The sequence below is a fragment of the Prinia subflava genome, chromosome 4 (assembly GCF_021018805.1).
Source record: "Prinia subflava isolate CZ2003 ecotype Zambia chromosome 4, Cam_Psub_1.2, whole genome shotgun sequence".
Classification (NCBI taxonomy): domain Eukaryota; kingdom Metazoa; phylum Chordata; class Aves; order Passeriformes; family Cisticolidae; genus Prinia; species Prinia subflava.
This window is the reverse complement of record NC_086250.1, coordinates 39,628,616-39,656,132: the sequence shown is the minus strand read 5'-3', so window position 1 is coordinate 39,656,132 and position 27,517 is coordinate 39,628,616. Positions and strand designations below refer to the sequence as shown.

At 37.6% G+C, this 27,517-nt stretch overlaps 1 protein-coding gene across 1 annotated transcript; it reads left to right on the top strand.

The window, feature by feature from the left end:
* Positions 1 to 27,517, top strand: CAND1 (cullin associated and neddylation dissociated 1). The gene is made up of 15 exons (XM_063396513.1): positions 1 to 237; positions 4,587 to 4,730; positions 11,429 to 11,583; positions 13,348 to 13,471; positions 13,887 to 14,143; positions 14,228 to 14,333; positions 14,832 to 14,977; positions 16,039 to 16,331; positions 16,980 to 17,121; positions 17,750 to 19,243; positions 20,007 to 20,102; positions 21,811 to 21,980; positions 22,076 to 22,240; positions 22,454 to 22,561; positions 23,611 to 27,517. Exons 1-15 carry the CDS (start codon positions 170 to 172, stop codon positions 23,833 to 23,835), a joined length of 3,693 nt encoding a protein of 1,230 aa, XP_063252583.1. The 5' UTR covers positions 1 to 169; the 3' UTR covers positions 23,836 to 27,517.

Below are 27,517 nucleotides of genomic sequence, written 5' to 3'. Positions count from 1 at the left end.
GCCGCGTCCGCCGCAGCTGCCGCCCCCGCCCCGCCGCCCCCGGCCCGGCCCGGCCCGGCCCCTGCAGCCGCGGGCGAAGTGGAGCCGGCGAGGCCGGGAAGACGCCGCCGCCGCCGCCTTCTGCTCTCCTCCGTTCCCTCCTCCCCGTGCCCCGGCCGGGTCCGTCAACATGGCGAGCGCCTCGTACCACATCTCCAACCTGCTGGAGAAAATGACATCCAGCGACAAGGACTTCAGGTGGGATCCGCCGCCGCCGGCCCTCCGCGCCCTCCGCCGGCTCCGCGCCCGCGCTGCCGCTGCGGCCGCCTGCGGGCCGGCCCCGGGCCTGGTGCCGCGGCGGCCCGGGCGGGGGCAGGTGCCCGGCGGCGGGGCCGGTGCCGCGGGCCCGGGCTGGGCGTGAATCTGCCGGTGCTAGCTCGGGAAGAAAGTTCCCGTGAGGGGAGTCCCCTCCTCGCTGCCCGTGAGGGATGGGGCGCGGCGGTGCGGGGACCGCCGCGGCCTCCACGCGTCGTGGGCAGAGATTTGCAGCAGCTGGGAGAAGCCGAGCGGCCGCCAGGGTTGCTGGCTCGCGTGGAGACGGGCCAGGGTGGAGGTCTGAATGCCTGACCTCGCAGATGCTCAGAAGGCGAAGGGACGAAGCCCTGAGCAACCAGCTGTCGCTGACCCTGCCTTGAGCTGCAGAGGTCGGGTGAGGTGACCTCCCTCCTTTCTTCCCAACTTCAGAAAACATAGATCCTGTGATTCTGCGAATAGAGGCAGGAAGGTACAGCCAGCACGGCACACTCAAGAGGGTGCAGTGAAGGGCCACTGGGATAAAGGGACTGGAGCATCCCCCTTATGAGGAGAGACTGAGGGAGCTGGGTGTGTTTAGTCTAGAGAACAGAGACCTCATTAATGCATGTAGTTATTTCGAAGGTCGGTGCCAAGAGGATGGTGCCAGGCTCTTTTCAGTGGTGCCCAGAGACAGGACTCAGAGGAATGGCCATAAACTAAACCACAATAAGTTTCACCTCACCATGAGGAAGAGCTTTGTTACACTGAGGGTGGCAGAGCACTGGAACAGGCTGCCCAGGGAGGTCATGGGGTCTCCCTCTCTGGAGACTTTGAAACCCTACCTGGACTTGTCCCTGTGTCACCTGCTCTAGGTTACCCTGTTTTCTCTGAGGAGTTGGACTGGATGATCTGCAGAGCTCCCTTTCAACCCAGATGATTCCGTGATCCTAGGCTCTCATCCTTCTGGGTGCTGCATCTTTTAGACAGTGGGGTTTTGTGCTCCTAATGCAGTTTGGTACTGCCCCTGTGCATCCAGAGAGAAAATTCAGTTAAGTCCTATGGGGGCAAGACTGGAATTCAGTTTTGAGTTCAGGATCTGTCATAGGAGCTCTGCTTTTCATTGGATCATTTGCTTGCTTTTTAATAAATTAGTAGCAGATAAAATGCAAATTGTCAGAAAATGAAATAATACAAGGAAACTGTTAAAAAACAGCAGAGATAACACATTTATACAGTACCTCTGGCAAAGCATTAGGTTAAAAAGAATTACATTGTTCTGGTATTTAGTGCAACCAGAAATTCAAGTTTGAAAACTTTACTGTCAATTAGTATATCAATACAAACAGAGAAAAGCTATAAAATGCACTTGTGTTTTGTTACTTTGCTGCAGCATCACAGCGTTTAGTTTATGATTAAAAGTAGAGGACATCCAAACAAATTTCCTCTTAATATATTAAAATCTAAAGGAAAACAGAGGTGGTGATATATAGAGTTGGGTTTTGAATAATCTTGTTAGGTTTTGACAAAATGTTTTAGCACTGGACATGAATTTGATCTGGGATTTTTGTGTCAATTTCTTCCAAATTTTAAAAGCAATGTTACCTGGAGAGTTCAGACTAGAAAATTTGGAAATAATAAAAAAACCTGATTGCGCTAAAAAGAGACAAACTAAAATTGCCCGATTACTTTTAATTGTTCTGAAACAAGACTGAATTTTTTTTCCTCTAAATGTTACAAACTTTTTTACTTTTTCATGCTAATTTGTTTCTTGTGATTAAGTGAAATTTCCATTTTGTACTTATGAGGAGGACAACCTACAGAAAGTTCCAGTGGATTTGTGCTAAATACTGATTTTTATGAGTTAAAAACTTTCTGTGTAGAAGGGGTAGGTTATAACAGTCCAGTGCAATTGTAGCAAACACTTTTTTCCTCTCAGTTGTGTGTAATTAAAACTTTTTGTGTAGTTCCTTTAGTAGAACACACTTCAAAAATTATCAGTTCTAGTAGCTTTGTACAGCTTTGAAATTCTCAAATATTAAAAAAAAATCTTGAAATAGATTAAAATCTAACTTTACAAACCATAAAAATAAGAATGATGATAGACCTTTACCAACTGGCTGTTATGGAGTAACATTTTATGAAACTTTATGTGTGTTGTGTATCTGCATAAAGGATAAAATAGTATTTAGTTCTAGTAATTGTAAGTGCATTTATTCTTAGATCACATCTGTTTGCATAGGGACAGTGTAGTTACCTTGTTGGTATCAGGGAGCAGAGTGTAAAACAACTGTTGAAGCAGGCAGTCTACTATAAGATGTAATCCTCCTTTTTTGGATAAGCTGGCCTGTGCGATGCAGAGCTGGAGTAGGTACTTCTTGGAGGATGTACGTACTTGCAGTTTTATTGTCCACTTGGGCTACAGTTCTGAAACGGGCAGTCAGGTAAGGCAGCAGCTTCCAGTGTGGCTGTGGGAGAAGGAGCGTCCTCACTGCAGCAGGAGAATGCCCTGAGTGCAGAGTGTGCGGAGCTGCTGACACACTGCCTGCTTTGCACCACAGCAGGTTTGGTGTGCACGGAGTTGTGACTAAAAGTCACCTTGAAAGTACTTAAAACTGTTTCTAAATACCAGTTACTTCACACTAAAGCTGCCTGGTCTCCCCACCTCATTGTGGTGTTTGGGTTGGTTTGCGTGTTTCAGTGGAGGAGTCTACCAGGAGAACTCTGTTGTAGTTCAGTGCAGAGGCTGCTGGTGCACCGAGGATTTGCATGCTCTCCTTAGTTTAGGACCTGAGGAGTTGGTGATGAGTGAACATAAACTTCTAAGGCTAGGAAATAGGAGCTGTTGAGCAAGGAAGTGAGGGGAGGCTGTTCAGTTTTTAAGAAAACTAGATAAACACAGCAGTAACTTGGAGACAGTTTTTGAGTGTTCTAGTAGGGTATGATATCATGTATATCCTTAAATTAGGTCCTATCTGTTACCTTTACTTAACCAAGTAGCCTTTTTCATTACTGTGCTTAAAAGCTGATGCTTTGCATCCACAGCCTGCTTTTGTGCTCGTCTGGTTCCTGTCAGACTGCAGGCTTGCTTCAGTGAGACTGTTGGAGTGAGTGAAAAAGGGGTGAAATCTTATCTGAGAAACACTGTGAGACCATTAGAGTGGAATTATTAAAAGACAGGACAAGTTGAGGTCCATTGTGTGAGGTTAGGCATCTGGCATTTGTGATGCACACTAAGATTATGCAGAGTCCTGGCTTTTGTTTTCAGTAAAAAGTAGTGTCTGGCACGTCAAGCTGCAGAGATAAGCTTCCAAGCATGCCCTGAGCTAAAGTGATGTCTGCTTGAGGCTGATGTGCCCGAAGTCCCAATGTCACCCTTAACTGGTTAACTGCAAACGCTTGTTGGGAGTTTTGGATGGGGGTTGGTGTCAGTACTGCAGCCCATGGGATTTGTAATTGAGTATTACATCTGTATTGCTGCTTCTGGGAAGAGAGGGCACTTACCAAAGAAAAATGGATTGTGAAACAGGCTTCAGCAGGAAAAGAAACAGAAGGCATAAAGGCAATATTTTTGGAAAGTAATTTTTCAGTATGTTCTTCTATTGGAGGATCTGACTGTTATTAAATAGTAAATTAATTTATATGAAAGATGATTTTATTTGCTTGATCTGTCAAGAATTAATTTTGTTCCTTACTGTGGCACCCTGTATTGTGGGCTGGATAAATGTGATCAGCTGTTTTCTGGACTGTAAATAAACTAGTCTGTACAAGGCAAGAAAATGAAAACCACATGGAACATGAGCTTAACTTTTACTTCTCCCTTCATTAATTAAAGTTTGGCTTTTGTGAATTTTGTGGGAGAATGTATGGGAAGCTATATTTTTCTTTTTGCTTAAAACTTGTTTTAAAATAAACTCAGAGCAGAGATCAATTTTTTTAACAAAGTTTAAAAAAACTCCTTGTTTTTTACAACATCAGCATAGCTTATGAAAGGACCATTTAAAATCTGTGAAAGTATCAGTTTTTCTTTGTGGAGATTGTGTGGAATATAATATAAATGCTGGATATAAAATATGTAGCTGTTCTCATAAGAGAAAGTTGATGACCTAAGTCAAAAGTTATTGTCATTTTCAAATACAGTTTCTCTTCCTTTTTCTGTTTTGTAAATGCTACTTGCATGACAAAACAGACAACAGTAATTCGGTGTTAAATATGATTTGTTTGATAACAAATTATGGGAACTGAGAATCTTGAATCCTGAGCACTGTGAATAACCCATATCCCTTTAGCAATAATTATCTCACATCTTTTGTCAGGTTTATGGCTACTAATGACTTGATGACAGAACTACAGAAAGATTCTATCAAGCTGGATGATGACAGTGAGAGAAAGGTGGTGAAGATGATTTTGAAATTACTGGAAGATAAAAATGGTGAAGTGCAAAACTTAGCTGTCAAATGGTAGGTATTTTTTTTCTATGAGGTAAAGAACTGTATAATGACTGAACAATATAAAGCACTTTTGAAAACTCAAATGACCACTGCTACACAAAATAATTTTGAAATTGATGTCCACAAAGGAACTCTTGTTCTTGTAGAGTATTTGCCTTAATTGTTGTAACATAAAAAACTGTGTTTCATTGATACTGGGGATTAATATTTGGGGTTTCAGGCACCAAATAGCACATGCAGTCCTTGCTGGAAATATTTGAGTGACACACTTGTTCTTTGATGATAATTCTTGATTGCTAAATAGATACACAAAGCTTATAATTCAGTGAGAGTTGCCACATTGATACTTGATGGTGAGACCTTAGATGACATGCAGGGAAAGAGTTGTAGTATTGGAATTGTTTTCAAGCAGAGATGAAAACATGAAATGGTAAAGATACGGGCTCTGTTATCAAATGTGGAACTTACCTCTTCACTAGCATTCAGAATACTGTGCTAATGGTTTTACAAGCTGTACAGGAACTGTAAATGTTTTATGGGATCAGGGTGCATTTACTTGCCTTTGAGAGACTTCTGTTGCCTCAATGCCCTCCCTTCCTCATTTTATTGAGGTTTTACATATGGTGTGACTTTTCCAGAGCACCCTTTGAAGAGGGGCTATATTTCTTATGACTTTTTTCTTGGCCATTCTGACTTTTTGTGTGCTTTAAAGAAGGCCTGTCTTAAGAGGCGTATAGTGTTCCTGAGAATGTTTCTTGTTTGTGAGCTCAGGTTATTTTTTTTAATACTCCATATACACTATTTATATTCCATGTGGTATGGAATGAAGTAAACTTGCTACACGAGAGCTTGAGAAGTTTCCCAGTGTGACTAGCCGAGTTTGTTTCAGCTTCTTTGTAGTTTGCCTTGTCAGGCTAGCAAAGCAGAAAAAGCGTGTGTGTACCTCTGCTTATGTACTTAGAAGCAGTGCTTGCTTCAGCTTCTGAAGTGTTTTAAGTGATGGTAACCAAAACCTTGCACAGACAACTGGTGTAGGAATGTCAAGCTTCAAGCCAGATATTAGCAATATTAGGTATATTAGCACTATAATTGTTACTACTTTCGCTACTGTCAGCAGGGATGCAGTGTTAAAACATCTCTTACCCACCTCCTTTTCATAACAACACAAAATACCCTGTTCCTTGTTAATTCAAACTTCTGGAATGTCTGAGCTCCTCATGGTTTCATGGCTTTGAAACAGATTGCTTGTACTCAATCAGAAGAGCATATTGTTATAAAACTTGGCTCAGGCTTAGAATTGTCTTTGCGTGCAAGAGCATTTTGTGGGAAAGTTACATTTTAGCATCCATGCAATACTCCTTTCTAATGTACATCCTAAAGCTGTCCTGAAGTTAAGATGAATGCACATAGACACATACATCACAATCTTTAATGGCAGTGTTGGAATTTGGGCTCTAAAGTACAAGTAATGCTTACTAAAACATTAAAGAAAGATTGCAAAGGGAAGAGAATGAGAAAATAGATGACTTCCTGTGTGTGTGCACATCCTGTTTCTTATCAACAGTTCTTCAATTTTTAAAGTTTACTTTGATATATTGATAGAACTCTTGGATTTAACTGATGTAACTGAATCTCCTTCAAGTTTGGAGTGTTTTTGAGAAATCCAAATAATGTTAAGGAACAGTGTAAAATTTACTTTAATAGAACAAGAGACATGGAAAAGTTTGCAGGTGAATTGTGAACATCCGTGTAGAAGGTGGACGTGTACATTCTGGAACGCATCAAGTTGTGGTTTTTGGTTTTGATTTTTGTTTGTGTCCCAATCACTTACAGCTATGCTTTGAATACAAAAAAAAAACCCCACCACTCTTTTAGAGTATTCTCTTCTTAAAGCAACTTGTGGTCACAATACAGTTCACAACAGTTCTAAGCCTAATGCTGTGGTTGTTTCCTGTTTGCTGTTCTTGTACTCCTTGTTCCTTTTCTCACACTGCTCCTTGCCTGGTTTTGTTACAGACTGGTTTAGGGACTTGGTTTTATTCTGGCTTAGTGCTTTCCTCCTGCAGTTTAACTATTGGTAGAAGCATTGGTGGAGGTGAAGGATGGGAGAGGCTGAATACTTGTAAGCTGTAGGTTTCGTGCTGGTCTGAAGTCTTCCATCTACTACAGCACTGGCTGTAAGCCTGATTTATTGGGAAGTTAATTTCAGCCAGCATATTTTTCTTGGCTTTTTTTATTTTAAGTATTTTGTTCTCTTGTGTATTTCTGTTAAGGATTTCTTGGCACTTCCAGCTGAGGAAAGTATAAACTGTGATTAGATCTCTTTTAATTTAAATTCTGTGGTGAACTTTAGAGACTATCAGCAGTAACTTTCATCAGACCCTTGATGACCCGTTAAAGTGTCAATTCCCTCTCTCATAGAAAGAGGATTGAAGACATTCCAGTGGACTTTTCAATCTGCACTTGAGATAGATTTTTCCTTGAGGAGGGTAGAAAAGTGTTGCAGCTTGTTAGGAGAACTTCCTCTACAGGTAGATCAATGGAAACGCTCTGAGTAAAACCCTTGCATAACAGTCACTCTTTGAATATTTGATTCTCGAGGTCACTGAACAGAGCAGATTTGAAACAACTCAGAGCAACTGTAAAGCAGTATGTATTTTTAGCCAAGTGTAGCAACAAGTGAGCAGTGTTCCTGGTTTTGCCTTCTCTGCTGCTTCTTTCAAACTTGAGTAAGAAGAGCTCTATTGGTTAAAATGCTGGTGAACTTTTTTCTTATTATCTCCACAAAGCACACTGGTGATTTTGTTCTTGCTCCTTTCAATTACATTATGCTGGTTTGGGGCAGGATAGACGATGTGAAAGCAAAGCAGAAGTCAGTGTTTGGGTTCATTGGCATCTGGGTAGCTCCTTGAAAATGATTGTCCAGTTCATTTCTGAATAAAAATGAAAATTAATGAGTGGCGTTAGTACTCTTGAAGTAAAAGTTGGCCTGCTCTGATCTTTGACCCTACAGAAGGGAACTGAGTTTTATTTGCTAAGCTTTGTGCTGCAGGCAGTAGATGAAACCTGTACTGGTAATGGCAGGTTGTTTACCTTGTTTTTCTTAATTGCATGTAAAATATTAAATGTATTTTTGTTGTCTCCATTTTTTTTAAGAAATTGTTTGTACCTGATAGTCGCAGAGTGTTTTACTGTCAGCCAGTGTGGAAAAAGCTGTTCTTACAGCACATCCTTAGTTTACAGCTGTAAGTGTGGTCCAGCATGGTGTCCTGTGCACTGATGGCAGCAGTAGTTACACTGCCTGTGGCTTTGTTGAGATAGTCGAACAGCATGGTTTCTGTAAGTGTAGGTATTGTGTTGGAGTTGCTTATTCCTCATTGCTGATAACTTTGGTAATGCTCTGTTGGCCCAAACTGCACATTAATTGTTTCATGTGTTCAGTGCTGCAGATTAAGGATGAACTGTTTCTCATTTTGAACACTTTGATATTCTACTATATAAACCTATACACAGAATTTTGTCTTGGTTCACACTGTGAAATGTTTCTTGAAACCAGTAAGCCAAACATACCCAAATGTATACATGGTGAAAAAAAAGGTGGGATTAAAGTAAGCACTTTGAGTGATTCCTCCCTTGTGGTGCTGTAGTTTCTCTGCATTTATCAGAGTGACTTCTCTGGGCAGAGTTCAATATAGGGAGCTCTGCCTGACGCTGTGAGTCTGAGTCATTGGTGTGAACAGGATGATGCATGTATTGGCTGCTGCGTGGCTGATCCAGTTCAGCAGCTTTAAAGCATTTTGTGTGCTTTGGTAATACACTGCTGCACATCAGGCTATACTAGTGATTTGAATGTTTTTTTTTTAATTTGTGAATTTTAATTCTTCCTTGTAAATAAATGTGCTGTTAAAATATGCCAGTTGGAGATTATAACTGATTATATGTTGGTGTCCAGCTTCCGAATACAGAGCTATGCCATGAACACCTTTATTTCCAAATGTGTGTAAGTTAAAGGAGACAAAGCTTTTTATTTCCATAGGCAGCTGAATGAGCTTTTTACTTTGAGAGAGCCTAGACACAAATTACTGGCTACTGAAAGGGAAAAGACCAAAGAGCACTTAAAACTATCCAAAATGGCCTTCAAGTGTGTAAAATACACACTTAAGTGCAAAAGCTTTGTAGTCAAAACTGATTTGCTACAAGAAGGTTATAGTTTATTTTTAATCCCTGGTAAGATTGGTTTGTAATCTAGGACTAATAATAAGGTCTATAAGTGATATTTATTGCTTTTGAAGGCCAGAAAAGCTTGAGGTAGTCTTTCATAAAATTTGCTTCACAATTGTTGTGTCTGCTTTGCTGAACTAATAGGTTGAATAAATAGGACTGAAGATGCTGATTCAGGTAAAATATGGCTTAATACTTCCCAGAAACTGTAATTTATAGTGTGTGTTAATATCATTCCAGTGGTTTCATCGTCTCTAAAACATTAGCAAAAAAGTGTTTCTGATTCTTAGCTGAGATGAATCTGATTGAATGGCCTTTGCTGTGGTTATTTCAATTACTCATAGATTGCATTTGAAAAATAAGCATATTTAATGAAAATAATTCAGTAGTTGTTCAACAGTTAAGGTTTAAAACAAAGGGTTTTAAACCTTGTATAGTGTATTCTGTTGACTGAAATGCACAAGGAATTTAATTTCTCTGGACTACTATGGAGTCATTGTACCTTCGAATTCTATAGGTTTGTTTGAGTTGATTTGTGCTTGTGTTGCTTGCAAAACTATTTACTATGCACCAAGAGTAGATGCCTGCAACAGAGCCGTAAGTAGCCGCTGACTGGCAGTGGTGTGTATTGGAAGAGAAACTCTATATAAAGGTGTCAGTGAATCACGGTGAAGGGAAAGCTTGACTGAAGAGTCAAATCAAGTTGTGAAGGAAGCTGTGAGCTTTGTCAGCAGCTGCAGAAAATGTTTCAACTGCAGCCAGGGATGGCTTGATGTATTTCTGTGTCAGAGATAATTATTGGTAATAATCTGTGTTTGCAGATGTTTGTGTACAGATTTATCAGGAATTTTTCAATTAGAGGCAAGAAGTCTTTACCAGTATTAGTGTTCAGAAATTATTTTAATAATGCTTTATTAATTTAACATAATTGAAGCAGTAAAATGACCAGATTAGATTGCAGATATGGTCCTCTAAACCCCTCCCTACTCTAAGGGGTTTAGTGGCTGTAGAGATAGTTTAATTGAATCTAAAGAAACCAGTACAGTGCTCTTTACTTGAATTAAAGGGCAGTGTCAGGTTAGGGCATGAGTTCTGACTGCTTTTAAGGAAGGGGACTCTGTCAGAGCTGTTCATTTCTGCAGGATCTGCTGAAGCAAGTGACAAACTGTCCATTACATCTTCATTTCTGTGCACTTAAACGGCTTCTTTCTATGCCTTTCATCAGATACCAGTCAGTATCTCGAAATTATCTCTATGCTGTATCTTCTAAAAATGCAACCCCAAAGTTATTGTTGTGTATTTATTTTAAGGTTATTTGTAAATCTCCATTAAATACTCTGCAAATTGAGTAAATGGCAATCTTTGAATTTTTAGCATTGATGTGATCATAAAGCACCAGTTTCAGATGTCTGTGCCCTAGTCTGACTAATGTCAAATTAGTACCAAGTTCTGTGCATTAACAAAATTGTGTTAGTTGTGAGTGATGCTTCAGTGCCTGGTTTTGGCAAATACGTTTTGCTTTTGCTACCTCTCTGCCCACCCTTCCCTGCCTCCCCCCACCCCCCAGTGGATTTTCAACAGGTTTACCACATGAGGAGGGTGGGTAAGGAGAGAAACCAAGCAGTTACGGTTTGTGAAGGAAGGCATGGAAAGTGCTGGCTATGATTGCCTTGGGAATTGCACATTCCAGATGTGAGTGTTGTGCCTCATGTGCAAGCACTGTCCTGAGTTCTGGGAGATCAGGCGTTGTGAGCATGGCCATTGAAAGGGAAGCTCCAGGTTTGCCTGATAGGGCGATGGACCACTGATGCCAAAACTTGGAACCTGGCTCTGGTTACTGTCGTGCAATAAGTCACACATAGTGCTGGAGTGCAAGGGCTTGCTTGTCCATATCCTCCACCTGTCTGCATGTCTTGCTTTCTGCCTTTACTTCTCCTGGGCATTTTTTACAATAATTAGATCTTGCCCCTGTGAATTCTTGGGCATGGGAAAAAAGGGTAGCAGCACTGGGGTACATGCAACAGGTTTGGGCATTTAAGATGTGTTTTGTCTTTTTCTTACTGCAAAAAGCCAGGACTGAATCCAAATGTTGTATAGAATAAAGATGCAGTAATTAAGAATATTGTTTACTTGTCTGTGAATTACTTAGGCACTGATGGTCAAGCATGTAAACTGGTGGCTCTGGCTAGGTTAATTTTTATTATAGATCTTGTTGTGAACTGAGAAGCCAGAGGGACTCTGGTTTTGAGACTGAAGCAGAACAGCCATACAGAACGAATTTCCAGCTCCAAATAAAAAATGTGTACTAAATGAGTATTTTGGTACTAGATTTATGGAGGAAGTTATCAGTCCAACCAGATGAAGGTTTTCAGTTTTTAAAATTCTGCTTTGTATTGCTACCCAAACCAACCTTAAGTTTATGACTTGAATGCAAAATACTGAAATAATATTGTTGCCAATTTAATACTCTTCTCTTGTTAATACAGCCTGGGACCTCTGGTGAGTAAAGTGAAGGAGTATCAAGTGGAGACCATTGTGGATACCCTCTGTACAAACATGCTTTCAGATAAAGAGCAGTTACGTGACATTTCAAGCATTGGTCTTAAAACTGTGATTGGAGAACTTCCCCCAGCTTCCAGTGGTAAGACATTTTGTACGAAAGACTTCATGTAGTTGTATCATTTACTAATTCAAAAAATAAAGAAGTTTGGGGTTTTAGAGAAGAGGATTCAGTTAATTTAGCATTGGAACTAGTTTCAGTTAGGGTAAAAACATGGCACAAATACCCTTTCAGTTTCTCCTTCTCTAACTGTATGGCCAAATTTTACTAGTTTAAGAACTTTTTTTTACTAAAGGATTGCATTAATGTAGAAAATAAACTCAGATAATATGAACTTATATGAACTTCAGTGTAACAAGTTGTAAAAGCTTCTATTTTAATAATTAGCTGGTGGAGCATATCTGGGCTGTAGTAATAGCTAAATCTCATCTTGGTCTTTGGTTGATAATACACTTTAAAATTGATTACAGCTCCTGTATTTTTCTTTAACCATCTGATTTCTTGTCTCATTTTCTAGGAATTGTTTTGGGGAGTACCTTGTGTTTCTGGCAGTTGCCTGTTCAATTAGTGAAAGTCTTGCCTGCAGGTTTAAATGAAGGCAGTCTTTCCTCTAAAGGAGTCACTAACATTGAACAGCTCATCAGTTAATAGCATTACTTTTTTACTTTTCAGATATCATAGTGTAGGATATGAATGAGAATAGGAGTGATTAAGAAAGCTTCGGAAATTACATTTTCAGAGACTGAGATCTCTTGAAATAAAAAAAAGCTCTAATTCTAGTATACTTTTTGAAAATTGACATGTAAATCTTGCTTCTATTGAGCAGCAGTGAGATGTATAAGCTTTACATAAATACGTAATTTTAAGTAAGTTGTTTTAAGCTTTTACTCTTTTGCCTACACAAAACAAAAGGAGATTTCTGGGTGGAGGTAAAACTCAAACAAAAATGTAGCAAAGTCTTTCAATATAATTGATATTCCTAATATAAAAATAAGCATGTTATTTCTTGCTCCCAGCTTGAACACAGATTGTTGTCTTTTTCTTAGCCTCCATGGTAACACATTGGATTGTTTACTTGTTTTAATTTTAGTTGTAGTTAGGAATGAGCCATAATATATATAAAATAGATTTACCATCGGTTGGAATGGTATTAATTTCACACTGAAATTCACAAACCATGACTAGAAGAATTTCATGCAGGTGAAAATGAGTACTAACCACTGGGCGGTCGTTACCATGACATGAGTTCCTTCTCATAATTACTTGAAAAAGTGTTAGACAATTGGAGGAAAGGGGAACTATGAAGTTGTTATAAAGACATTTTTACTTGTATTTTAAAATACTTCCGATATAAGTTTTCCCCCTTTTCTCAAATGTGTGAGTAGTATTTCTGGTACTTACTTTTTAAGTAGCTTCTTGTGCAAAATAATTTTATTTTGCCTTTTTTTTTGCGGTTAGAAGTGGTTCTGTCTACTGTGCTTTTCTTTACCATATACTTTATGTCTTCATTTTTAGGTATAGTCCTTTCATTTCTTGCTCTAGGCTTGTGGCTTTCTCTTTCCGTTGCTTGCCCTTCCAAAAGCAGAGTTCGTCTGTTGTGTTTACCTTCTGGGACAAGAAGCCCTCCTGCTTAGTGTGTTTTTGTACCTAGATGGTCTTTCAGCTCTAAGGCAGAGCATACATGACATTAGCAAACAGAGTAGCTGTTTAAGCTTGTTTTGTTGGGTGGAAAAAGCTTCTTTATGTAGATTGGGTTGCTTTCCATAGTCACAAATGTCATCTCTGGTGTTAAAAGCTGTATTTTTTTAATATTATGGCAATGCTGAGGTTTTGGTGTACTTTCAGGTTCTGCATTAGCAGCTAATGTTTGCAAAAAGATCACAGGGCGTCTCACTAGTGCTATAGCCAAGCAGGAGGATGTGTCTGTTCAACTGGAGGCACTGGATATCATGGCTGATATGCTGAGCAGGTAAACATCCCTCCTTTAATTTGCTGCTGAAGGATCATAAATACTGAAAGCTTGAACCTGAGTTTTCCAAATGTTAAAATTAAATTATTCTGAGTCATATGAAATAACATGGCAATATTAAGTATAGATGAAACTTAATTTAGAAAAAGTGAGTGTACTGAAGAAAATTGGTTGATAGATCAATTATTATTTAGTCTTCTGAGAAACTGTAGTTTTAAGCTTATTTTAATGTTTATTGCTTTAAGGGTATATTTTAAACTCACTTCTTCTCTTAGAAAGTTTCAAAACCTGAAATTTAAAGATTTGATTGGAATCTTTGTGATGTTTGGGGGGTATTTGAAGGATTGTTTTACAGTATATGAACAAAGTTATCTAGATTCAATTGGTTTTGAGTTTGTGTTTTGTCTGTTTTAAGGCAAGGAGGACTGCTTGTTAACTTCCATCCTTCAATTCTGACCTGTCTGCTCCCCCAGCTGACCAGCCCAAGACTTGCTGTGAGGAAAAGAACCATCATTGCTCTTGGTCACCTGGTTATGAGTTGTGGCAATATGGTTTTTGTTGACCTCATTGAACATCTGTTGACAGAGCTGTCTAAAAATGATTCCATGTCAACAACTAGGACCTATATACAGTGTATTGCTGCTATCAGTAGGCAAGCAGGTCACAGAATAGGTAAGAAAAATAGATAAATTATATCTCTTACTTTGAAGTTTTTCAGTGAGAGTAATTGCTTAGCTGTTTTTTTTCTCTTACCAGGAGAGTATCTTGAGAAAATAATTCCTTTGGTTGTAAAGTTTTGTAATGTAGATGATGATGAACTGCGAGAGTATTGCATTCAAGCCTTTGAATCTTTTGTTAGGAGGTAAGTCATTCATGGGTGCCTATTTCAGGCTTTCTTAAGATCTAATAGTGTGTCATTTGGTTGTAAGCTGTCAAGAGACAGCCTCCTTCATACAAAATACTCCTGCAAGCTTTGAGCTGGAACAGTTCCTATAACTGTCTTGTAACTTAACTCTTAGGCAGTATGTTATGTCTGTACTCTACAAACTTTCTACTGTGCCATTGCTACTTGTGCAAATAAGAGATGGGAAGTAATCTAATAATATTTGTGTCCAACAGTGGTGATAAAATTTGGTATCCAAAGGCATATCCGAGTCCTTTACGACCGTCCAATCTAGCAGATCCTGTTACAAATGGCATTGTGACATTCTGACCTTCCCTTTGAATTTCTGTAGTTCAGATGGATGCCTTGATGTTGTCTTGGCTACTCCTTTCAAAGTAGTGTCCAACAGGAAATCTTCTGGGAATATTGTAGTACTTCAAAGAAATTTGACATTGATTGTATTTTTATATTATACAGGTGTCCTAAAGAAGTTTATCCTCATGTGTCTACTATTATAAACATTTGTCTTAAATATCTTACTTATGATCCTAATTACAATTATGATGATGAAGATGAAGATGAAAATGCTATGGATGCTGATGGTGGTGATGATGATGATCAAGGTATATTCTCTTTTTGGTTTTGGGGAGAGGATGAGCTTTTGATCCTGCAGCCATCAGAGAAAACTTGTATGGGTAGGAGTACTCCTGAGTACCAGCATTTGAATGACTTGTGTACTTTCATTCTTATGAATTTGAATTTCATTCAAATTTTATACTTCTTTTAAACAAGGCTAATGAACTCACTTCTTGGAATAAAAGTATGGGATGTTGTTGCTGGAGATCAGTAATTCTGAGAGTGAACATAAAATACAAGACAAATATTTTAAAATACTTGAAAGGTGGAAAAAGACAGAAGTGTGCGGCATGATATAACTGAAGTGAGAACATCAGTTAATGAATTGAAAATACATATACAACATGAGAAAGGCTTCTCACTACTCTCCACTATAATATATTGGTAACTAATGCATAAAATCAGAATAGATTGAAAAAGAATCAGTATGTTTTGATAGGATAAAATCGTTTCAGACTGAAAGGCATAAGGTATTGTATTGCTAATATGGTGGCAAGCATTGCCAGATGTAAGCTTTGGGAAAACTTGGACACACAAGTAATCTGAACTGAGGGCATAAAATTCTCATTACTTAAGGAAGGAGTGAACTGTATAATTGTTGCTTTAAGATCTAAAAAATCTATATTATTTATTTTATACCTTTTTGTTATTTTTGAGGATGCTGTATAGTTTGATTTACCTCTAGAAAGAAGCAGACAGAATAATCTGTTGAATCTTGATCAGCTAGTATTCACTGTTGCTTTGTTGTTTATGTCATGAATAAAGAATATGCTTTAAATCAATAGTCAGGCTGGAAATATGGGGAGCTCCTTTTCCTATTTGCAGTTTAAATTAATATGTGTGGAAGACTAGTGAAAAAACTGACTCAGAATTACAAGTTAGGCTGTTTTGAATGCTTTTTATATGTATGGTTTTTAACGTAATTTTGAACCTGTTTCTTAGTGTAACTTATGCAAAGATCCCAACTGTGTTCTTTTTAATTGTTTAAAATAAAACTTGATGCTTTGCATGTCTAGACTTGAACATATGCATAATTTATTTTTTCAAGGGAGTGATGATGAATATAGTGATGATGATGACATGAGCTGGAAAGTGAGGCGTGCAGCTGCTAAATGTCTGGATGCTGTGGTTAGCACACGACATGAAATGCTTCCAGAATTCTACAAGACTGTATCTCCTGCTTTAATAGCCAGATTCAAAGAACGTGAAGAGAATGTTAAAGCGGATGTTTTTCATGCATATCTTTCTCTTTTGAAACAAACTCGACCTGTGCAAAGTTGGCTTTGTGATCCTGATGCAATGGAACAAGGAGAGACACCTTTGACAATGCTTCAGAGTCAGGTTATTTGTGAAGGTTTTTGCTGTCTTTGTGTCTTGAGAAGACATGTTGAAATTCATAAGGATAGTTCATTCAATGTGCTTTATCATGCTTCCTTCATACACAAGTCACAGTTTATTCCTGTAGCACTAACAGAGAGAGCAAGCTGGGTAAACTGACCCAAAAAAATGCAGCAGTCTTGGAAACTGAAATTGACTCGTACAAATGTGCTTATTTAATTTGAATTGTTTACTCACCTGTAGGAATTGCATGTTCTATGTCATTTACCCAAGTTGCCAAAGCAAAAGTTACTTTGTGCATTCTGTATCCAGACATAAGCACTAATAACCAAGATAAAACTTTATCTGCTGCAACATATTTTATTTGCAAAATAAAAAGGATAATGCTGAAAAACTGCTTCTAAGTGAATTATTAAAGTGACTTTTCAGTTATTGCTCTCTGCATTTTATTAATGCAAATCACCTTTCAGAACTAAATTACTTCTTTAAAGCAATTATTTTCAATCTTTATTTCCTGGTGTTTGTACAACTTCTTTAGTTCTGGAGAGAAATCGGGGTTAGGATGCACGTATTTCTTTATATCTTCACAGTGATCAATAATGAAAGAAGTGCCACCTATTGAATCTATTAACAGATGTGTGATGATTGCAGGTTCCCAACATAGTTAAAGCCTTGCACAAACAGATGAAGGAGAAGAGTGTGAAGACTCGTCAGTGCTGCTTTAACATGCTGACTGAGCTAGTAAATGTGCTACCTGGAGCCCTAACACAACATGTTCCTGTACTTGTTCCAGGTACAAGAAACGTAGCATTAACTGAAATACTTATTAATAAATGGTATGGGAAGTTCTGAAACATCAAATATTTAAGTCCTGATAGGGCTTTTTGCAAAAGCTTTGAAGTGTGGCTTCTGTTGAAAGAAAATGGCAAAATAATCAGCTATTATGTGTATCTATATAAATATTTTAGTCATATATTTCCATTAATCTTGAAAAGAAGATTGAAGGTTTTTTCTTCTTTATTAAAAAAAAGAAGTTAATTTGATTCTTAATTACAAAATTAAACTGCCTTCTTTTCCATCCAAACAGAGAAAACTATTTTCCGTAGTTTAGCTTTTAAAACTTAAAATGTTGAAATTTGAAGTAAGGGTGAGAAGTAAGGTTGGAAATGTTAAAGGTTCAGAATTTCTTTATAATTAAGAAAATATGTCATAAACCATTGAATAGCCCATGTCTTTTGATAGAGAAAAACTTAAAAGCTAATTGGTTGAATAAAGTGATGAAAGGGGTTTGGAAGCATTCAGAAGGATGGGGAGCCGGAAGGTGTAAATTCAGCATAGCTGCCTTCCTTCAGAAATTTTCAAGTGTTCTAGCAGTCTCTATAAATATCTGCTCTAAAAATACACTCTTTTGTTTCTTCCAGGGATAATTTTTTCACTGAATGACAAATCAAGTTCTTCTAATCTGAAGATAGATGCTTTGTCCTGTTTGTATGTGATCCTCTGCAATCATTCTCCCCAAGTCTTTCATCCTCATGTTCAAGCATTGGTACCTCCAGTTGTAGCTTGTGTTGGTGATCCATTTTACAAGATAACATCAGAGGCACTTTTGGTTACCCAACAACTTGTGAAGGTTATTCGTCCTTTAGACCAGCCTACTTCCTTTGATGCTACTCCTTACATCAAAGATTTGTTTACTTGTACAATCAAGAGATTAAAGGCTGCTGACATTGATCAGGAGGTGAAAGAAAGGGCAATATCTTGCATGGGTCAAATAATTTGTAGCCTTGGTGACAGTCTAGGCACAGACCTGCCTAGTACACTTCAGATCTTTCTAGAGAGACTGAAGAACGAGATCACTCGGCTAACTACAGTGAAGGCCATGACATTGATTGCTGGTTCTCCTTTGAAGATAGATTTGAGACCAATCCTTGGGGAAGGAGTTCCTATTCTTGCTTCTTTTTTGAGAAAGAACCAGCGAGCTTTGAAGCTGGGCACTCTTTCTGCGCTAGATATTTTAATTAAGAATTACAGTGACAGCTTGACAGTTGCCATGATTGATGCAGTCCTGGATGAGCTTCCACCTCTGATTAGCGAAAGTGATATGCATGTATCACAGATGGCCATCAGTTTTCTGACAACGCTGGCTAAAGTATATCCTTCCTCCCTGTCAAAGATTAGTGGCTCCATTCTCAATGAACTTATTGGGCTGGTAAGATCACCCCTACTTCAGGGTGGAGCGCTTAGTGCCATGCTAGAATTTTTCCAAGCTTTGGTTGTGACTGGTACAAATAATTTAGGCTATATGGATTTACTGCGCATGTTAACGGGCCCAGTGTACTCCCAGAGCACAGCACTTACTCACAAGCAGTCTTACTATTCCATTGCCAAATGTGTTGCTGCCCTTACTCGAGCCTGCCCTAAGGAAGGACCGGCTGTTGTAGGTCAGTTCATTCAAGACGTTAAGAACTCGAGGTCCACAGATTCCATTCGTCTCTTGGCTTTGCTTTCTCTTGGGGAAGTTGGGCATCACATTGACTTAAGTGGACAAATAGAGCTGAAGTCTGTAATACTGGAAGCGTTCTCCTCTCCTAGTGAAGAAGTCAAGTCAGCGGCATCGTACGCCTTAGGCAGTATTAGTGTTGGCAATCTTCCTGAGTATCTGCCGTTTGTCCTACAAGAAATAACCAGCCAGCCTAAGAGGCAATACCTTCTTCTGCATTCCTTGAAAGAAATAATTAGCTCTGCGTCAGTGATTGGTCTCAAACCATATGTTGAAAACATCTGGGCCTTACTCCTGAAACACTGTGAATGTGCAGAAGAGGGTACAAGGAATGTTGTTGCTGAATGCTTGGGCAAGCTTACGTTGATAGACCCAGAGACTCTGCTTCCACGACTCAAGGGATACTTGGCATCAGGTGAGAAGTGCTAATGCCTGCAGGTATTGGAGCAGATGGCTTTATGATAAGTGTTAATAAATGGATACAGTTTTTCAAATTATTCATTAAAAAATGTTGTGTCTTGAAGTTTTGCTCCCCTCCCCCAATAATGGATGGTTAAGGTTTTCTGTTTTTACTAGAAGCTGTTAGTCATACACAACAAGAATTGCTTGTGTTCTGCTTTCAGACTTTATATTCCTGTTAACAATGTTATGTTTAAGAAAGAGCTGTAAAGTTGAAGTGGAAAGGGAATAGGCAATTAAGGGACAAATAATAAACCAATTGCAACATTTTGACCTTTTGGTATAATTTACTAGATTCCTAATTTTCAGATAATGATTCTGAAGTTTTTAAGAATTAGGAAAGATCTTTGTGCATAAGTCAATAATCAGTCTAATATTAAGAAATGTATTCACATGTTTTCTTCATGTGCTTCTGCCGTAAAGCGGAGAATTTTTTTGTAGGCCTATGTATGATCATAAATAATCTGTTTTAATAGGCTTATTGCTCAGTTGTTTAATAGGAGATAACATTACATGCTTATTACGTTATGGTATTTTTCTTGTTTCAAATGTTCTATCCCTAGGGAGTTATGTATTGCCTTGCTAGTAATAAATAGCATTTCTTGTTTGCTGTTCTTAAGAGTATTAGAAACCTGAGAGGAATGGGTGGCATTGAGCATGATTTAGATTCTGTTGTTGTTCTGTTTTATTCTTGCATGCTCACTTTTGTTTCATCTTAGGGTCCTCATATGCTCGAAGTTCAGTGGTTACTGCTGTTAAGTTCACTATTTCTGATCATCCACAACCCATAGACCCACTCTTGAAGAACTGCATAGGTAAGTACTCCACTCATACTGACAGCTTCTATGTTTTCAGGCAAGAGAATTACATTTAAAATTTGTTTATGTTGCCAGAAATAAATATTTTGAAGATACCACAATTAGCTGTTAATGATGACTGTTGGAAGAGTTACAAGATATTTTCATAGTAGCCAGTTATTTCTATTAACACTAATTTATTTGAATTCTGAGCAGTAAAAATTGTGTCATTAAAAATTCTATGTATTCAGTTTGTGATGGTCAATACAAGAAGCTAATGTTTTTAGTAGGATGGGACCCAAAAGCTGATTTCCTTTTCCATGATACAGTAAGATGTACTGTATTTAGTGTGTAAGATGTTCTGTATTTACAAGAATTGTGGTCTTGAAAATATTTGATATTCAGTCACTTAAAACATGTGTACTTGTATGAATTATTCTGAGTATTACCAGGTTTTGAATTGTAAATATAGGTTATGATTCTGTAATGCTTGTGGTCTGAAAGCATTTGGAATTGTATGTATTTTTATACAGAGATAAGGTAATCAGAGCTTTCAGTGTAACATCAGTATGACAAGACTTTTGCAATGCTGTGGCTTTTTATTCTCATTTGTATAACAAAGCTTTGTAGATTTTTTAATATGTTATGGATGTTTTATGCTTGATTAATTACAGGTCTATAAATCTGTAAAAATAACCTATGCTTCTTAACCTAATAGGAGGGAAAATATTTATGCTTAAAAGCATAAAGGTTTCTGAAGAGCAAAATTTTTATTTATAGGAAAATGGAGTCAGTTTACTGTGTGTTATTTTTATCACTATGCTGCTTTTTTTTCCCTAAGTAATATATTCAAGAATTATGCTTGTAGGTGTTTTCCCCATCCCACTGAAGCTGCCTTGCCCCTTTGGTTTCTGGAAATATTTTATTCAGTCAAAAAGCTGTCAGTATCTAGTGCTTTAAATACCACAGTCATTTTGAGTTTTGTTACCCAGCTTTTTGGTGGATGTAAGAGTCACTTAGTTTTTACACCTTGTTGGTTTTCTTCTTACAAAATGTTCATTCCTCTTGGAAGTTGCTAGTACAACTTCACAAACATTGAGGATATATTCATGCAGTCATTTATTTTAACAAGGCTGTATTATAGAAGTATAGAAAAATCTAATTTAAAAATGCCCAAAGGTAGGGTGGGATGGGAGAGGTGGTGCTACATTAATATATACTGAGTAGGCCTATTTTAGAGTAATTTAGGTATTCTCAGTATATGCCAATTTAGGGGTTAAAAATCAGTATGTCGATAGTTTCCTTATGAGGTGTTCTCAAATTCCTGAACTGCAGAAATTGAAATGGATTTTCTAATGCATATTTTGAGAGAATTTTAATAAATAGAGAAAAGGAAAGGTTAAAGGTAGTTTTCATTAATTTACGTGATATATCTTCAGAAAAAAAGTTTATATGTCATTGTAATGGCCATTTATTTTGATGGTGTTACTTCTGCTACTGTTTCATTATATGAAATATTATATATCAATGATATAAATACTTTTCATTGATTATAATTAATCCTTTATTTGTGTAATCATGCTGAAATAGCAGATGTCTGTTAGATTAAAATAATGCCTGCACTAAGTATGTCTTTTTGAAGATTGAAAACTAAGCCAAGATATTTTTAAAGTTGCAAATGAAAAAGACCCTCATAGGTTGCTTTCTTTTTTCTATGTGATTGCAGGTGATTTTCTGAAAACTCTGGAGGACCCAGATCTCAATGTCAGGAGAGTAGCCCTAGTGACATTTAATTCAGCTGCCCACAATAAACCATCTTTGATAAGGGACCTCTTAGATACTGTGCTTCCTCATCTTTACAATGAAACAAAAGTCAGAAAGGAATTAATCAGAGAGGTAAGTTAACTGAGAAAAACAATACTAAATATATAAGTAGATTATTTTTTAAAAGAAGTGTATTACTTACCTTTTTCTTTTTTATTCACTGACAGGTGGAAATGGGACCATTTAAGCATACAGTTGATGATGGGTTGGACATAAGGAAAGCAGCTTTTGAGTGCATGTACACTCTATTGGATAGCTGTTTGGATAGACTAGATATATTTGAGTTCTTAAACCATGTTGAAGATGGTCTAAAGGATCACTATGATATTAAGGTTAGCTGTCATTTTTCTCTCTGAAAGAAGTGACTTTGTCAAAATATTTCTAACAGTGAATAGACTGAAATGGTAAAAATATTACTTCATATGCTTGAATACTTCATTACATTTGCCATTTTCATTAAAGTGTGACTGTTCAAAAGGCATGGTGGGAAATACATCTCCAAATACGTGCCAGCTGTTGTTGAATTGGGTTTGTCCCTCCCCTAGATGCTGACCTTTTTAATGCTGGTGAGGCTGTCTACCCTGTGTCCAAGTGCAGTGCTGCAGAGACTGGACAGGCTCGTCGAACCTTTGCGTGCTACATGTACAACTAAGGTATTTCGGCCCGTTTAAGTTCAGTATTTTGTGTTTTCTTGTAGAAATATAAATGAACTTGTGTTAAAGGAATACTTCTGTACTGCTGCAGCGTTTCCTGAGTTATAGTTGGTAAGCTGCAGTAGGCAGGATAATCAGATTAGAAATGAATGCATCTTTGTAGAAGTGTTAAATTTATTTAAGTTACAGATGGAGAGGTAGATTTGCAAGCTTCTTTTAAAAGATCCTTTGTTCCTTTGATGACTTTTCTTTTGTTACTTAAAAATTTACCTGCCAGTTGGGCAACTTATAAATCTCACTTTATTATAAATGGTGAAACTGGGATACTGAGAGTTTTTCTGACTTCTGATGATGATGTTGTTTCAGACAAGCATTTGGCTGATGAAGGCAGTGTAAAGTAGTCCTGGTTTTGTTAGACTTTTTGTCTAGACTTCTGTTAGATTTTTTGTCATTTACCCCACCTCTTCTTCATTCATATTACAGGATTATTTGATCTTTGTAGTTAGTCTCCTTCCATTCCTGCTCTGCTCTAGATTCACCTGCACGCTCTGACAGTCATTTGTTGCCTGATTTATGAATTCATGAATTTCAATTCATGAAAATTGACTGCGTTTAATTATAATTTATGTTTGTATCATTGAAATATCTTTGAGATTAACAACAGAAGGTTAAGCAGTTATTCTAATGAAGGTCAATGTCTTTAAAAAGTTCTGTTCTCTGGAAACTGGGAGTACTGTGATAATAGCAGTTTTAAGTCATTTACTGACTTTACTAGCTAAAGTTGGCTGCTGTAGTTGCTTTGATTTGGTGATTGACTTGGCAGCTTACAACTTTTTTTTCTTACCTTGCAGTGTTGAAGCTTCAGTCTATTTGTAAACTGCTGGTAAAAATTCTGCTAAAAAGATATTTGGGGGTATTTTTTGTTTGGTTGTTTTTTTTAAGAGCTTAGATAATTTTGTGAGGAAATACTTTTTTTTAGTGTACATTTTTAAAGTGGTATAGAGAGAGGGTTGAATAAAGTCACACACATATTTTCATTTTTTCCATAGGTTAAGGCGAACTCGGTGAAACAGGAGTTTGAAAAGCAAGATGAACTAAAACGATCTGCTATGAGAGCTGTAGCAGCACTTCTAACCATTCCAGAAGCAGAGAAGAGTCCATTAATGAGTGAATTTCAGTCACAGATAAGCTCTAACCCTGAGCTGGCAGCCATCTTTGAGAGTATCCAAAAAGATTCATCATCCACTAACTTGGAATCAATGGACACTAGTTAGATGTTTGTCTAATGGGGACCATTACATTGAACCATATGATGCACTGAATTGACAGGTTATGAGTAAGAAACAGAAAAAGTATCTAATCTACACATTGTTCCACTTTATTTACCTTTATGGAGACAGTTGGCTTTTCCCATAATTGCTTTTCTAGCATTTATTCCAGAAATGTATTTCCATAGTCCAGAGTTTAACCACTCTTGTTTTAGTGGATTTGGCCACATTTGGGAATTAAAAAGTTGACTCGTAGTGTATGGAAATAAATTCCAACATCCATTTGCCCTGTAATGTTTAGGATTAAAATGCCGAAATTTTGTGACCATGATTTTTTTTTCTTTTGTTCATTCTTTCTACTTGTAAAGAAAAAATGGGGGAGGTGGGAATCAAGTGTCCAGGTGCACCATATTTTTTGTATAACTTTTTATTCTTTTTTGTTTCAGCTTCATAAATTGGTTTGGCTGGCAGATGAATTATGTGTAAGATTCATTATATTAAAAAGAGAGTTTGGGCACAGTTCAAAAAGAGCAGACATAAATGTCATTTTTACAGATGTGGGGATTAGAAAACCAATATCCCTGTTGTGCACACTAATTTTGCATGAGCAAGTTTACAAATATATATTGTCTGTAAAACAGCATGTGCAGTTTATTCGTAATGCAAGTTAAAATAAGTTCTACTGTATCAGTGCAGTTTCCAGGTATTTTGACATACAGGCCATTCATACAGGAAGGGATGAATGAAAGTTTGTTTTCTTAACCTGGCTTTATAAAGTGCCAGTAATATGACCTTGCAGATGTTCTTACAGTAAACATGACATTTTCTGCAGTTTTCATGGGTTTTCATTCCCAAAGACTGAATCCACTGGAATTGAGGTGGACAAACCATAAGATTGGAAGGAAGCAAGATGGAGGTAGAATGAGCAGAGAAAGCAAGAGCTGCTCAGTGGTTCCTGAACTCGGGATTCAACTTTGCTTTCGTTATAAAAGTATGAAGGAAGTTTCTTCAGTGGATTCTGTCTCCTATCCTTCATCTGACAGCTTTGTTAAGGCACTAATAGATGGTGTTACCTACACAAGTGTTGCCAGACCCTCATTTTGTTCTGGCACGTGGAACCACCAGTAGGCTGCAATGCTGCAAGTGTCATACTGTATTCTGGTGAGACAGCAAACAGGAATGGCCAAAAAGCTGGAGAGAGATAGGGAGCACACAAAAGAAAATATTCTTCTGTGGAGGTAATTTAGGAATGGACCAGAATTGGATAGCTGGCAGTCCCACAATGAACTGGATTTGGGAATTTAATAACAAAAAGATGGGGGACCACTGCTTTATTACTTGTTTAATGCAACTGCTTAGTTGTCTTTTTTTTTTTCCAAGTCAGATACGAATTTGCATTTTTTTAGTTAACTGGTATTTTTTAGCTAGCTTGATATTTTGGAAACCTGTTACGTGGGTACGTGGCATAAGCTGCTACAGGACTAAAAAAGCATTAAGCATTCATTTTTATGACCTCAGAGACAGTTTACTGTGAGCATTGGGGCGTGGGGGCAAAATCTTCACCTTATGTGCTTGCAGCTTGGGAAAAGCAGAGGAGATATTGATACATTTTATAATAGACAGGCCTGAACAAAGAAGCCTATGACTCATTCAATAGTAACAATTCTAATGCTGTAGAAGTTTTTGAAAATGTAGCTTTCTCTGTCTCCAAATTCTTCATACTAATGTAACAATTGTCTTCTAGAAGTAGAAATAAATGAAATTAAACATACCAACATATCTAAATGTCATGAAAAGGAGTGGGATGACTAGAGAGAAACCATACAGTAGAAAAAGCACTGTGAATTAGGTATATGTTATCTTACTGTATAACTCATCTACTCTAATTGCAGCAATATACAGGCCTCCTAATTAAGAATCTGTTGTGCTAATTAGTTGTCAGGCTAATCTTTGAACTTTTTACATTAAGTTTTCAGAGTCTAATAAAGTGTTTTATAGATCAAAAGTTAGACGTGAGAGTGGTATGATAACCAGGAACTGTGAGGCTAAAATAGGAGAAGGGAGTAGGTGACAACAGTAAGTGAGCAGAATATTCATAGTTGAGAGATTGGTGTGTGCTTATGTGCTACCATAACAAACTCCTGATGTGGCAGGTCACCTTCACTTTGGTTTACAGTGCAGTACAGGGAGCAAGCTTAAGGCAGAAGGGAAGGTTGAGCTGTGTTACATAGTGAATCTTCACTTTGACTATTGACGAAGCAAGTGGGAACACAAGAACTGAGTCTTCCCTGTAAATTGCAGAATTTCTGAGTGTGGTTGTGTCCACAGAGCAGTTAATTATTTTGGTGATGTGGGAAGAAAAACTCACAAAGATTGTAACTGCACCATAATTACTGAGATAATTTATTCATGTTAAAAAATCTAACCATGTTAGGTGTTGAAATTCCACTCACTTTCACTGGATCACTAGATTGAAAGTTTGGTTTTCCCTCTGTATATCCAAGTATTTGTATAAAACTGGTGTGTTTATGCTTTTTGATCAATTATGTTCATGTAATTCTGTTAAAGAAGATGTCAGGAATACCTGTAGCTGTTTTTTAAATGCTAAATATTTGAAACTGAAATAGGAAATTTCTCTCACTAAAACAAAACCAGCATTCTGAAAGGCTGCTCTTAGGATGTTTGGTAAAATTAGACCTTTCTGTAGTATTTTTCATCACTGCACACAGACAGTTGAGACCAATTAACAAGCTTGTGCATAACATTAAAATGGTTGGCCAGTCCTTGCATTGTAGATTCTTGGGTTAAAATATTTTTGTATCTCAAAAATACTTCATGCTCTGTTTTTCAGTGAAAGAACTCGCCATCCTTACAAGAGAGTTTTTTCCTAAAATTATAAACTGAAATCTACGAGTACTTCAAGAACGCTGCACTTCAATCATGTAAATTTATTTTTTATATAATTTTCCTTCCAAATATGGCATCTAATATAGCAATTGACAAAATAAAAGAGAGCTGTACTACTTCCAGTTGTATTTTTATGAGGTGTACAAAGCAGCACATAGGATGTAAACAGCATTGCTTTCCTCAAAAGAAGGATTATTTTAAAATTTTTCAACTCAAAGATAGGAACTAAAGGTCCATACCTGCTCCTATTGTATTTACCTTAACAGATATTCTCAAGAATGAGGCTTGGAACAAGTTCTCCCTGCACTTGGTGGACTTAGTGGCAGGGATTTAGCAGCTGTTCTCATATTTACTGGTACTTCCCCTCTGTTGCCTCCTCTTTAAAAAGCAAAGTAACATGTGGCCTTGGATGTGTGTGTGTGGGTTGTTTTTGAGTCCTGATCATTCTGACTGAAATAATACTTGTTTCTGCCAAATACCAGTTAAACCTGCAGCCTCTGGGTTTTATTTCCCTCTTGCTCTGAACTTCAGATAACATGTCTGTTTTGTTGTTGCTGTTCTTAAAATTAATGCTGAAAAAATGAAAAATCCTAGTCAGTTTATTACTTTCTTCCCCACCCCCCCCTTTGATTCCTCCTTTCTATGAGATGGGAAGACTTGAGCACTGCTCTACTGAACATGAGCAGGTAGGAATTCTGGCAGCAAGTGTTGCTCCCTGCCCTAGAAGAGCTTTTGTGTATAGTTAGAACTCTCAAATTAAAACCCACCTTCTTCATCAGTA

Excerpts from the sequence above, each read along its gene's own strand:
- CAND1 (XM_063396513.1), top strand. The coding sequence starts at position 170 with ATGGCGAGCGCCTCGTACCACATCTCCAACCTGCTGGAGAAAATGACA. Across the intron at positions 14,144-14,227 it reads GCAAGCAGGTCACAGAATAG|GAGAGTATCTTGAGAAAATA; the intron begins GTAAGAAAAATA and ends TTCTCTTACCAG. Across the intron at positions 17,122-17,749 it reads TGTTCCTGTACTTGTTCCAG|GGATAATTTTTTCACTGAAT; the intron begins GTACAAGAAACG and ends TGTTTCTTCCAG.